Below are 14,277 nucleotides of genomic sequence, written 5' to 3' on the forward strand. Positions count from 1 at the left end.
ATCATGGGGGTACCTTAGATTATCCTTCAGCCATTCCCAGTAATGCTCTGTTCTTCCGCACTCCCTCTATGTTGCCTCTTTGGATTATTCCATTTTACAGAGTCCCAGCAGCCCTTTATATATAGGACTAACGCTTGCTGCAGTATGATCTTATGTTGCCCACACTGCCTGAAGCAATAGTTCCCCTCTCTTATGTCAGTTAATTGGCTAACTATGAAGTAGTCTCCAACTTTAACTCACCCCCTGCTTGCAAGGCAACAGCTTCTGCTTGAGTTAATAGTGGTAGAACCTTGAGTCTTACAATATTCAGCCATTGGTCACCTCTCCTAGCTCTTGGAAGCTGTTTCTCCTTTCTAACGTTTTATCCTGGTGCTCCATCTACAACATTTGCAATTCTGTCCCCATTCACACAATTCCTAGCTTTGTTGGGTTAGAAAAATATACATTAAAAACCCACCAGCATTTGACTGCACTTCAGAAAGTGTAACTGATTTGCAGTGAAGTATTTAGACATCCTGTGATTAGGCATTCTCTGAATTAAAGCTTAGGGTGGCACAGTGATTGGCACTGCTGCCTCACAGCACCAGGGACTTGGCTTTGATTCTTGGCTTTGGTCAGTGTCTGCATGGCATTTGCACATTCTCCCCATGTCCATATGGGTTTCCTCTGAGTGCTTCGGTTTTCTCCCAAAGTCTGAAAGACATGCTGGTTAGGTGCATTGACCTGGACAGGTGCTGGACTATGGCAACTAGGCGAATATCACAGTAACCTCATTGCAATGTTAATGTAAGCCTTACTTGTGACTATTAAATAAACTTTTAAAATTCTTTTTTTCTTCTACTTGATTAATTCACCTTTAGAATTGAACTGGATTGGTCCACTAACATTTCCTCTCCACTTCCACTGGAGTTACAAAGGTAACTTCAACACAAAAACCTTCTATGATTTTCTGCATTGTGTTTTAATGAATTTAAATAGCTTAAAGAGTGATGATAGATGATAAAAACATACATGGATTACAACAGAACATAGAACAGCGCAGTACAGGCCCTTTGGCCCTCAATGTTGCACCAACCAGTGACCCTCTAGCCTAAACTATTCCAATGTTATCCATATGCCTATCCACTGACCACTTGAACGCCTTATAGTTGGCGAGTCCACAACTGCTGCAGGCAGAGCATTCCATGCCCTTACTACCCTCTGAGTAAAGAACCTACCTCTGACATTCATCCTATAACTACCACCCCTTAATTTAAAGCTATGTCCCATCATGTTAGCCATCACCATCCGAGGAAAAAGGCTCTCACTGTTCACCCTAACTAACCCTCTGATCATCTTGTATGTCTCAATTAGGTCACCTCATAACCTTCTCTCTAATGAAAATAACCTCAAGTCCCTCACCCTTTCCTCAAAAGACCTTCCCACCATACCAGGCAACATACTGGTAAACCTCCTCTGCACCCTTTCCAATGCCTCCACACCCTTCTTATAATGCTGTGACCAGAACTGTACGCAATACTCCAAGTGCGGAGGCACCAGAGTTTTGTACAGTTACAACATGACCTCACAGCTCCGAATTCAATCCCTCTACCAATAAAAGCTAACACATCTTACACCTTCTTAACAACCTTATCAACCTGGCTGCCAACTTTCAGGGAGCCAGGCACATGTACACCGAGATCTCACTGCTCGTCGACACTACCAAGAGTCCTTCCATTAGCCCTATATTCTGTACTCCTGTTACTCTTACCAAAGTGAATCACCTCACACTTTTCCGCATTAAACTCCATTTGCCACCTCTCAGCCCAGCTCTGCAGCTTATTCATGTCCCTCTGCAAACTGTAACATCCATCCTCACTGTATACAACTCCTCCGACTTTGGTGTCGTCAGCAAATTTACTAACCCATCCTTCTATACCCTCATCTGGGTCATTTATAATGATGACAAACAGGATTGTGAATAGAAACTGAAAAATGAATAAAAAGAACAATTTATTTGATTGAAAATACAATTTTGTACAGTAATAAAACAAATCAATGAGCACACGTCAGAGATCCTGAGTACCAGCAACATCAGACACTCTTAGTTGACTTGAGTACAAACAACACCCTGAGCGACCTGAACCCTCTTTGCGTACCTTGGTAAACAGCATGTGTGTTCCCCTAGTCAAGGTGGCCCGATGCTCAAAACCAGGCAGTGGTGGTCTCTGAGCCATTGGTCAGCTTGGTACCATGCTTCCTTCCCATGTAAACAATCTGGGGGATTTGCAATTTTGGTGGAACCTCAAAAAACTGTAGAGATTCTTAGGCACTCTTAGTCAACTTGAGTACAAACAGCACTAAACACCATGCATAATCCAACGTGAGACTTTTAATGACCCGTGCACAAAGACTACCACCCTGCAGCTGTCCTGCAAGTGTTTCTGAAGAGATAAACAACTCAGCAGTTACAGTAATTACAGAAAATCAGAAACAAGCAATTTTTCTAATCCTTCATTTGCGTATATATTTGCTAATTAAATCCTGGCGTTTCACCCTTTCTCACAAGATGAAAATCCTTCATTTGCATAGCATATCCCCATATCTTGCTTTTGGTATTTGTCATGGAAAAATTTGGTCTTGCTCAGCCTCTGGCGAAGGCGGAAAAGCAGAATGCTATGGGGCCAATGCAGATGAAGGTTAGCCTGTTCATACTGAAGAGCAGACACTGACTCCTTGGAGGGTCTGCAAGCTGATAAAACATGTTAAAAATTGTACAGAGAAGGCATGAAACTTTAATTTGAACATTTTAGCTTTCACACAATTTGGCTTCTAAGCTATGAAACTTCAATCCAAGCATTCTATCTTCCACACAAGATTCTAATTTTGAGTGTTACAAATGCTATTCCATCTCATCACTGTTTCACACATTATAAAATCTTCGCCTTACATGTACAATAAGTAAACAGAAAAATAAATAATCAATTGTACTTTAGCACACAATAAATTGGAAGACACAAATGCATTTCTTTATACAAAATAGGCAGTTTATGCTTTTCAGTTTTACTTTTAAATAATGAAACAATATTTCACACTTTTATTCACATTCCTACTTTGTACATATAACAGTGCACACTTGTATAGCATCTTTCAAAAAATCAAAGAATGATAATGTATTGCTGTCCTCTGCATTTATTCAATGCACATTAACCAAATTTGAGAGCCGAGTTGGCACTTCACATAAAACGCTCTTGGACATTTTTCACAACATTCTTCAACTTTGCTTTTCTCATTATACGCACGATTCTTTCCATTAGTTGGTTTTTCTTGATACCTTCTTTCCATCTCAGTAAAAGAGGATATAACCTTTCGTGCATCATATGTGTGTTATATGTTCTCAATTCTTTGCTAACCTTCTTTGCCTCTTCAATTTGCAGTAAACAAAGAAATCGCGTCAGCTTCTTTAATGGAATCTTCTGATATGCCACAAATTGAATAATTGCTTCATTGCAGGCAGAAAGAGCTGTTGAGAGAAAGGAAGAAAATTAAAATGTGACATTTTATCAGGTGGGCTATATTGATGCTTAGCTTCCTGTTGGAGATTTCGGATATAACGATTTGCATAATATTTATAGTCACAAAAACTTTACTTTGTCTTTTTCTTGTCTTGTTTTCCTTCTCAGTGCAAAATACATTGAAAGCTCAAAATCATCCCGACTGAGCCTTACACTGAGTTCTATCAACTGAAGGTTTATGTGGAAAATAGTTACTAATATAATGTGGTGAAACAATTCTCTTGTGAAACAATTTTTTAAAATTCATTTGTGGGACATGGGCATCACTGGCTGGCCAGCATTTATTGCCTATCCCCCCTAGTTGCCATTGAGAAGGTGGTGGTGAGCTGCCTTCTTGAATTGTTGCAGTCAATGTTCTGTGGGTTGACCCACAATACCGTTAGGGAGGGAATTCCAGGATTTTGACCCAGCGACTATAAAGGAATGGCAATATATTTCCAAGTCAGAATGGTTAATGGCTGGGAGGGGAACTTGCAGGTGGAAGTGTTCTCATGTACCTGCTGCCCTTCTGCTTCTGATGGAAGCAGTCATGGGTTTAGAAGGTGTTGTCTAAGGATCTTTGGCGAATTGCTGCACTGCGTCTTGTAGATAATACACACTGCTGCTACTGAGCATCAGCGATGAAGGGATTGAACGCTTGTAGATGTGGTGCCAATCAAGCAGGCTGCATCGTCCTGGATAGCGTCAAGCTTCTTGAGTGTTGTTGGAGTTACACCAACCCAGGCAATTGGGGAATATTCCATCACTCCTGACTTGTGCCTTGTAGACAGTGGGTAGGCTTTGGGAATATTCCTAGCCTCTGACCTGCTTTTGTAACCACTGTGTTTATGTGATGAGTTGAGTTTCTGGTCAACAATAACCCCAAGGATGTTGACAGTGGGGGAATTCAGTGATAGTAATATTATTGAATGTCATGGGGTGGTGGTTAGAGTGTCTCTTCTTGGTGATGGTCATTGCCTGACATTTGTCTGGCACGAATGTTACTTGCCACTTGTCAGCCCAAGCTGATATTGTCCGGATCTTGTTCATTTGAACATAGACTGTTCAGTATTGGTTGTGAGTGGTGTTGCACATCGTGCAATCATCAGCGAACATTTCTACTTCTGACCTTATGACGGAGGGAAGGTTATTGACGAAGCAGCTCATGATTGTTGGACCTAGGAGGGACTCCTGCAGAGATGTCATGAAGCTGAGATGACTGACCCTCCACAACCACAACCATCTTCCTATGTACCAGGTATGACTCTCACCAGCAGAGAGTTTGCTTCCTGATACCCATTGCTTCCAGTTTTGCTAGAGCTCCTTAACGCCAGACTCGGTCAAATGTGGTCTTGCTGTCAAGGGCTGTCACCTCACCTCAATTAAATTAAGTTTTGGAGATATAGTTTTATATTTTAATATAGGGTGAAATCTTTTGACTCTTCTCACAGGCCGATGTCCTCGCCCCACTGCTGACAGTGCACCGTGTTGTGGATTTCCCAGCAGCAAGGTGTGGAGTCAATGATAGTGGAGGGACCAGAAAATCCTGCTGATGGCCAATGACACACTACCAAGAAACACTTCGTAGAGAGGCTAGAGAATCTCACCCATTGCATGGAATTTTCTCATCCCACCCATCATAGGAATCGTAGCAGACGGGGACAGATAATATAAAGATCCATTAACCTTGGGCAGGGTGTTCCGGTCGTGGGATGATTGTGACTGCAAAATCCTGTCCATAATCTTTTGTGGGCAAAGGGATATTACTCTTTTATTTTTCACCCACTGATTCCCATGAGCCCAGTTATCCATTTTAGATATTATAAGATCTACTTTACTTAAATAACTGCAGTTCATTTGGTAAAATTGTTGCTGTCGAAAGATTGTGGGTTCAGGCCACACTCAGGTGAATTAAGGGCAATATTCAGGCTCCAATGGAGTACCGAGTGCTAAACTGTCAGTGGTGCCACCGTTCAGATGAGGGCATAAACAGAGATCTCCATCTGGCCTCTCAGGTAGACATTAAAAGTTCCCGTGGCGCGATTTCAAAGAAGATAGGCAAATTATCCCCAATGGTCCTGACCAATATAAAATCCCTCAAGCAGCTTCACTACAACAGATTACGTGCTCCTTATCACATTATTGCTGTTTTTGGGAGCTTTGCGTATGCAAATTGTCTTTGCTTTACATAATGCAATGTAGCTACAATTTGCTATAATAGCTTCATTTCAAAAGAGCTTTATTATAAAATATTTGGGATGTCCTGAGGTTGTAAAAAGCAAGTTCTTCTTTTACTAATGCCAGTAACTTTAAAACACACTTAAAACAAAACTACCAGGAGGAGAAATAAATCAGAAAATCCAGCTGTCTAAGACACATGGGAGAGTTGGAAGTCTCCTAGTCAGTAACACTGCTGGCTGACTGAGTACAGAACTCGCAATGCAGTTTCCCATTCCAGAATGGAATCTGTTTGGCATTTTCATGCAGCTTTAATCTTGCAAAACATTTGCTAAAGAGTAAAACACCCCAATAAAATTGGTGTTTAGTCAAGGAGCTGAATCTTAAAATGACAAATTATTATAAAAAACCCAAAGCATCCCATGGAACATATTGGGCACTTTAGGCAACATTCCATTTGAGTAGATTATTTTACACACCTGAATCGTCCGAAGTTTCACTGGCATCATATTTCTTGCAGGAAGTACACAGCGTGTCATGGTATGGATTACCTTGTACATTAACCTCTAAGCCTTCTTTAGTGCAGTTTGTGTGTCTGAAACAAGGCTCTGAACTGGAGACATCGGGAGAGAAATAACCGTGTCTACAAGGCTCACAACTTGTGTCACTGTAAGGTGTTCCTGGGAAATATTAAATTCACAGGTTATGTTAAACTCAAGATAAATATCCCTTATGTTGTTACATATAAAGCAATATGTAGCACATTTTGTAGTAAGCGGAATGCAGTTTGTCTTTTATTGTTTCAGGCTGATAGAAACAAGATTCTGTTCTTTTTGCTGGATTTGGGAATTAGGTACAAAACAGAAAAAATGTTGCTTGAAAATAATATCCCATTTTAGTATCCATTAAAAGAAATAAATCCATTCACAAAAAAATAATTTTTTAGGCAAATTCAACTTTCAAGTATATTCCTTTAGTTCAATAACATTTAGTTATCTTAAAAGATCCTTGCTAACTGATCATAGACTCAGAACCCTACAATGCAGAAAGAGGTCATTCCTTCTGCACCAACAACAATCCCACCTAGGCTCTATCCCCATAACCCCATGCATTTACCCTAGCTACTCCCTTGACACTAAGGGACAATTTAGCATGACCAATCCACCTAACTCGCACATCTTTGGACTGTGGGAGGAAGCCAGAGCACCCAGAGGAAATCCATGCAGACATGGGGAGAACATGCAAACTCCACAAGAGACCGTGACCCAGGTCAGGGAATCGAACCCGGGTCCATGGTGCAGTGAGGCAGCAGTGCTAACCACTGTGCTGCCCTATGTATTAATGATTTTGTTCTATCATCCACAACAAATATTTAGTATGGCTATATATTGGGACAGTTCAAAACTTTCTCACCACATTAGTTAACTGTTGGATAGCAGTTCATATTGAGTTTCCAAACCTATGTCATCAAATTATGTAAAGTTTATTAGTCACAAAGCTTACATTAACACTGCAATGAAGTTACTGTGAAAATCCCCTAGTCGTCACATTCTGGCACCTGTTTGGGTACACTGAGGGAGAATTTAACATGCCAATTCACCTAACCAGCACGTCTTTGGAGGGTGGGAAGAAACCGGAGCACCCAGAGGAAACCCACGCAGACACGGGGAGAACATGCAGACTCCAAGAGGGGAATCAAACCTGGGTCTCTGGCACTGTGAGGCAGTAGTGCTAACCACTATGCCACTGTGCATTAGTCTTAACTGGTTTTTATGCCAACTTTTCAATCTAACAAGCATCTTCTCTTGTTTCTTCTTTGGATTCTGTAAGAATCCTAGAGGTTAGGATTCCTTGCCAATTTGACAAGTGTTAAATTAGAAGCTTTGACTAGCTGTTCACTCATTTTTAATTTAACTTATCCCATTTTTATTTCTATTGTGATCTGCTCTGGGGAGGGACAACTGACAGGTGACAAGATGGGAAATTGCGGCGTGGGCTTTTTGTTGACCAAATGTTTTATTGGCCAGGAAGATGTAGAAGAGGTCAATGTGTCAAAAGTTAACCTCAGTCAACTTCTCATTAACACACGGGGAGTCAGTGAAGTAGAAATAATCAGGAGGCCCAGGCTATTGCTCTGGGGGCATGGGCTTAAGTTCATGATGGCAACTGGGGGAATTTAAAATTTAACAAGTAAATCTGTAATTGAAAGCTAGTCTCAGTAATGGTGACTGTAAAACTGATTGTCGCAAAATGCATTTTATTCACTAATATCCTTCAGGGAAGGGAATGTGCCGTCTTCACTTGTTTCAGCTTACATATGATGCCAGACCCACAGCAAATGCTGTTGATTGACTTCACTAGTGGTCTAGCAAACCCTTAAGTTAGAAGGCAATGCACCACTTCCTTTTCAAAGGCAATGAGGAATTGGCAACAAGCAGTGGCCTTGTCAGTGACATCCACATCCAGGAAAACATAGCAAAAAGCTAAGGAATAATATCAATGAACAATTTTCCATATATTAAAAAAATTGCACATTCTATGGAAAGCATTAATTTATAGTCTAAACATTAAAATCTATAACAATTTTATATTTTTTTACAGCAAATTAATAAAACATAATTCCTGAAAACGAGGTGCATAGTTCAGGTAACAGATGGAAAATGTAAATTTGAACAACAGAAATATGGAACTTACCCAATTTAATTACACCAGCACCATATGGGCAGCTAGACTGCTTAAGGCAGAATTCAAACTCCAAATAATAGCCAGGCTGACATTCACACACTCTATTATGTGTAGAATTACACTTGTGCTTTTCATACTGGTAGTCAACACAGAAGACATTACAGTAGCGACATTTCTGAAGGTAGTTCCAATATTGAGTGTAATGCAAGTCTGGGCAGGTTTCACATATTGTTGGTTGGATGCTAGTACAGTGCTCTTTCACAAATGTCCCAGGTGGACATTGGTCACATGTCACCATCTGACCAGTTATTGCATCTCTTCTTTTGTAAGTAGGCTTGACTGTTTCAAGCCAGCTTGCATGTATATTTTCTATTAGTAGAATACTGATCACACACTGTTGGAGAAATGGTAAGACAAAAATAAGAATTAAATGTGATGTAAAACAGTCTATCATTACCATTCAGTACATCAGCTCTGAAATATTCTTGTACAATATGCATAAAAATACATCAAGTGCTAATGCACTTAATAGGGCAAACTCAGACAACGACAAATGTGAGAAAAACATGCCTCAACATTACACTGCATGAAGGAATTTAACCATGTATTCAAATTCTGCAGTTTCAGCACAAGTCTGTATAAGTTCAGACATTTTCTTTAAGATCAAGTGAATCTTTGCAACCCAGATATGCTTACAGGCTTCCGACTGCAAGAAATTATACAATACTAGTCAGAACAAGTATAAATGAATAAGGTATCTGGATGTGTAAGAACGTTCCGCTTTAGGCACAAAAGCTAATTGCAAGATACAAAAAAAACAGTAACAAATCAAAACTGGTGTCCAGGTAATAGGTTTGCTCCAAAACTTTGTAAACAAGGGGACTAGTTAACTGTCTAGGCTTTAAGGAAGGGAGTGACATTCTCGATCTTCGCAGTGGAAAGATGACAGAACCAAGCAACAGGGACTATTCCTACCCGAGATCCAAGTACTAAGCACATTGCTAAGGCGCAAGAGATAACTACAGAAATGTGAGGATTCTGCACTGAACATAAAGAAATGTCTATAAGGTGAATCCAGTCCTTGCTGAAGCACGTGCATTGCCTGTGGTCGAAACAGGGATGCATAATCTGTAAAAACCAGTCTTTAATTTCTGTCTACTTTACTTTATACTTAATAAATCTTTCCACTTTTCTACAATTTGGTGGTCTTGCTGCTGACTTGGGCATGATAAATTTATTAGCATCACAAGTAGGCTTACATTAACACCGTAATGAAATTACAGTGAAAATTCCCAAGTCGCCACGCTCTAGCACCTGTTTGGGTACACTGGGGGAGAATTTAGCATGGCCAATGCATCTAACCAGCAGATCGTTTCGAATGCAAGAGGAAACCCACACAGACATAGGGAGAACGTGCAGACTTTGCACAGCCAGTGGCCCAAGCCAGGAATCAAACTCGAGTCCCAGGGGCTGTGAGGCTGTGTAACCAAAAGGGAAAACGCTGGAGAATCTCAGCGGATCTGGCAGCACCTATAGGGGGGAGAAAGGAAAGAGCTGCCGTCTCGAGTCCAGACGACCTTGTGTGAAAATGTATGTTTCCCCCGCCCCCCTCCAAATAGAGGGCCCTTTAAGAAATTTGCTTTAATGAGGCCAATGATATCCTGCGCTGTGAAATTCTGTGCAGTTTCAATGTATTGCTGGTGTGCTATTCTGTGGGAGGCCTGATATTGAACTCCAAATGAAACAGGAATGGGTTAAAGCCGGGCTTCCCAAACTGGCTCGCCACTTGCGGTCTGAAACAGCACAAGATGCTTTACGCGGTTAACGACTTATTTTCCTCGCCTGCACCTATATGGGCAGCATGTCGGCGTTTCATTTCTGTGGGTCAATTTCTAACCAGGTGTTTAGAAATTTATAGCTGTGTTGCTCAAAGAAAATGGGCTGCTTTGCTCAAAACTGAACCGTGAGGTCCTTTAACCGCATTTTAAAAGGGTAAATGCAGAATTAGATTGGACTGTGACATTAACAGTTATTCAGGGTTGGATGAGCAGAGTTGTAAACTGTGATTACGTGTGTTTCTGAACTACTGTGCTACCATGCTGCACGGAATTTCACAGCGCAGGATATCACTGGCCTCATTAAAGCAAATTTCTTAAAGGGTCCTCTATTTGGAGGGGGGCGGGGGAAACATACATTTTCACACAAGGTCCTCTGGACTCGAGACGGCAGCTCTTTTCTTTCTCCCCCCTATAGATGCTGCCAGATCTGCTGAGATTCTCCAGCGTTTTCCCTTTCGGTTACACACTTACACATTTACATCATTAAATTCACTCACGTCTCCCCAAGACGATGTTAAAAGCCGAGACATTAACATTAAAAGCTGGAAATGCAATCAGGTCTGGACACTGTCTGGCGCACAACTCTCAGTTCATGACCTCTTAGGAAGGAAGCCACTCGTGTCTGCACCGGGCTGAAATTATAACACAGTTTTCTAGCTCCCGGAGACGCTGCCAGACCTGCTCGCATTTCCTTCACGTACAGATTTTCCTGTCGCGCCAGTTGTTCCCCATTCGCGGTGACGGTGCAGGTCCCAAAAGAAGTGGGGTGCATTCATGCAGTCCGTCTGCTTACCTTGAAGATCATGGTGGACTGGTATTCCTCTGGACTGCTCCACACGCCTGGGCTTCCTGCACTCCCCGCGTGTGATTTAAAGGCGCGCTGAACGTGTGACTCACCAGGATTTCCCTGAGCATCACGCTTTGCGAAAACTAAACATAAACAGGTCTGATCGCCGCATGTGATGGGAAGAAGGACTGTGACATACACGATTGGAATTCCCCACTCCCCTTTAGCGTTTCCTTAACCGCTTTGCCTCGTCCGATTAATAGTGCGGTTTATACCGTAGAGCCCACTTCTTGGAATGTCGCGACTATGTAACAGTGAAACTCCTTCACTTTAAGGGATTATGTCAATTATTAGATAAGCCACATGGCGGGAAATGTTTTATTTCCCGCATTTCACTGTATTCACCTTTTTTTTACTTAGTCAGCTTGTCTTAGTTGGAATGATTTTTTTTTGCGGGCGGGGAGGAGGTCAGATCTCCCCTCCAGGCGCTCCAGCACACCGGGAGTATCTTCATCCGTGGAGAGAGACAAACTTTTCAGGTTTCCCCAGAACTGATTATTATTTTTTTAGAAAATGCAAACATAAACATGCTCACACAAGCAGAAAAGGCAAAGCATTGGAGAGAGAGCGGTGAAAGCCTGATATGTAAGGGAAGGGGGGAGGGGGGGAGAGAGAGATTAAATAATAACATGAAGGATTGAGCACTGAGTCAGGGTTGTAAGATGCTTTTGGTTACACACTTCCACACGCATTAACACCATTAAATTCACTCACGTCTCCCCAAGACGATGTTAAAAGCCGAGACATTAACATTGAAAGCTGGAAATGCAATGCGGTCTGGACACGCTTGTGCACAGCTCTCAGTTCATGACCTCTAAAGAATGAAGCCACTCGTGTTTGCACCGGGCTGAAATTATAACACTGTTTCTATCTCCCGGTGTCGCTGCTCTTTGGGGTCTTTCAGGTCAAACCAAGTAGACAAACTCAAATTACATTAGGACAAAGTAAAAGGGGCAGCTCGCCAAAAAGGGGCACAGCCTGAACAAAAACAAAAGTACAAAGGAAACTTAAGACACATCAAATCAAAATGTGATTGTTGGGGTTGGGGGGGGGGGCTTTCGGGTCGAACCAAGCAAACAAACTCAAATTACATTCGGACAAAGAAAAAGGGGGCAGCTCCCCAAAAGGAGGGGGAACAGCCCGAACAGAAACAAAGACTACAAAGGAAACTTAAGACACATCAAATCAAAATGTGATTGTCAGGGTTGGGGTTAGGGGGGTCTTTCGGGTCAAACCAAGTAAACAAACTCAAATTACATTAGGACAAAGAAAAAGGGGGCGGCTCCTCAAAAGGAGGGGGAACAGCCCGAACTATATTGAACTGAGCTATATTGAACTCCACTGAAACAGTGCAAGAGGCTGAAGTCATCAAAGTTGGACAGAAAATTAAAATGACAAGCTTCCAGACTCACAGGGTCACTTTGCGAACTGAATGGAGATATTCAGTAATTCAATTTCCCTGCATCTTAATTGGTAGGACCGTCGGTCATGTCTGTTCCACTTCCCACACTTCAGCAGCAACCTCCACCTCCCCCCACCCCATCCCCATTCAAAACCAGGCTCAGGTCTCCCCTTTACCATCACCTTCCATCCTCCAGCCTTCACGTTCAACAGATCATTCTCTGTCACATTAGGTGCAATGCTGTGACCAAAGATGTCACAGTTTGGTATGGCTCCTGCTCTGACCTAGAGCGCAAGAAAATGACGAAGTGTCATGAACATAGCCCAATCCGTCACACAAACTAGCCCCCCCACCCTTTGACTTCATCTATACTTTCCACAGCTTCAAAAAAGCAGCCAGTATAATCAACCACCCCCTCCCCCAATACATCCCGGACGTATGCTCTTCCACCTTCCGCTAGGAAAAGGATACAAACGTCAGAGAACATGTACCAACCGACTCAAGAACCTCTTCTTCCCTGCTGCCATCAGACTTTTGAATGGACCCACCATATATTAAGCTGATCTTTCTCTACACTCTAGCCATGAATGTAACACTACATATTGTACCTTTTCCTTTCCTCCCCTATGTACTCTGTGAACAGTATGTTTTGACTTTGTAATGCGCAAGATATATCCCAATACATGTGATAATAATAAATCAAATCAATCTTCCTCTCTCCCCCAGTTCTCCATATGCTCTCAGTCATCTCCAGTCCCAATCGTGCTGTGGGCAGGACTTAGCGGAGCCCGAACAATCAGAGCTCTGAACTGCACGTGTGCAGTTAGAAAAAGAATTTGAAAAAGCGTGCCCATGTCAGATCGCTCTCAGGCCACAGAAAGCAGAGAAAGTGGCCCGGGAACGAAAGGAGGGAGCAATGGCCCCCACAGACATCACTGTCCCCCTTATCCACCCACCCCCACTACCCACACACATCACTGTCCCCCTTATCCACCCACCCCCACTACCCACACACATTACTGTCCCCCTTATCCACCCCCCCACTACCCACACACAGCCCACACACATTACTGTCCCCCTTATCCACCCCCCCACTACCCACACACAACCCACACACATTACTGTCCCCCTTATCCAGCCCCCTCACAACCCACACACATCACTGTCCCCCTGATCCACCCCCCCACTACCCACACACATCACTGTCCCCCTGATCCACCCCCCCACTACCCACACACATCACTGTCCCCCCTGATCCACCCCCCCACTACCCACACACATTACTGTCCCCCTTATCCAGCCCCCTCACTACCTACACACATCACTGTCCCCCTGATCCACCCCCCCACTACCCACACACATTACTGTCCCCCTTATCCAGCCCCCTCACTACCTACACACATCACTGTCCCCCTTATCCACCCCCCCACTACCCACACACATTACTGTCCCCCTTATCCAGCCCCCTCACTACCTACACACATCACTGTCCCCCTTATCCACCCCCCCACTACCCACACACATTACTGTCCCCCTTATCCACCCACCCCCACTACCCACACACATTACTGTCCCCCTTATCCAGCCCCCTCACTACCTACACACATCACTGTCTCCCTTATCAAACTCCCCCACTACCCAGACTGATAGCCACCCCTGCCTCCCTCCCCACCAATCGCCCACAATGGACACCCCTGGCCCCCCCACCAGAGATCCATTTACCGCCCCTCACCAGAGATCCATCTGCCCACCCCCCCACCAGAGATCCATCTGCCCCCCCCAACTGCCAAAGAT

General features: G+C 43.1%; 1 protein-coding gene across 1 annotated transcript; it reads right to left on the bottom strand.

The window, feature by feature from the left end:
• Positions 1-1,975: 1,975 nt before the first annotated feature.
• Positions 1,976-11,141, bottom strand: LOC145353664 (tumor necrosis factor receptor superfamily member 6B-like). Its single transcript, XM_080204431.1, has 4 exons — positions 11,028-11,141; positions 8,406-8,790; positions 6,191-6,391; positions 1,976-3,502 (listed from the first exon to the last, which is right to left on the bottom strand). The coding sequence occupies exons 1-4, from the start codon at positions 11,037-11,039 to the stop codon at positions 3,216-3,218; spliced, it is 885 nt and encodes a 294-aa protein (XP_080060557.1). The 5' UTR covers positions 11,040-11,141; the 3' UTR covers positions 1,976-3,215.
• Positions 11,142-14,277: the final 3,136 nt, after the last annotated feature.

The sequence above is a fragment of the Carcharhinus amblyrhynchos genome, chromosome 16 (genome assembly GCF_965287045.1).
Source record: "Carcharhinus amblyrhynchos chromosome 16, sCarAmb.v2.hapA, whole genome shotgun sequence".
Taxonomy (NCBI): Eukaryota; Metazoa; Chordata; class Chondrichthyes; order Carcharhiniformes; family Carcharhinidae; genus Carcharhinus; species Carcharhinus amblyrhynchos.

Coding starts and splice junctions, on each gene's coding strand:
- LOC145353664 (XM_080204431.1), bottom strand. Junction 6,392..8,405: donor TGCTGGTGTAATTAAATTGG/GTAAGTTCCATA, acceptor AATATTTCCCAG/GAACACCTTACAGTGACACA. Junction 3,503..6,190: donor TGAAACTTCGGACGATTCAG/GTGTGTAAAATA, acceptor TTCTCTCAACAG/CTCTTTCTGCCTGCAATGAA.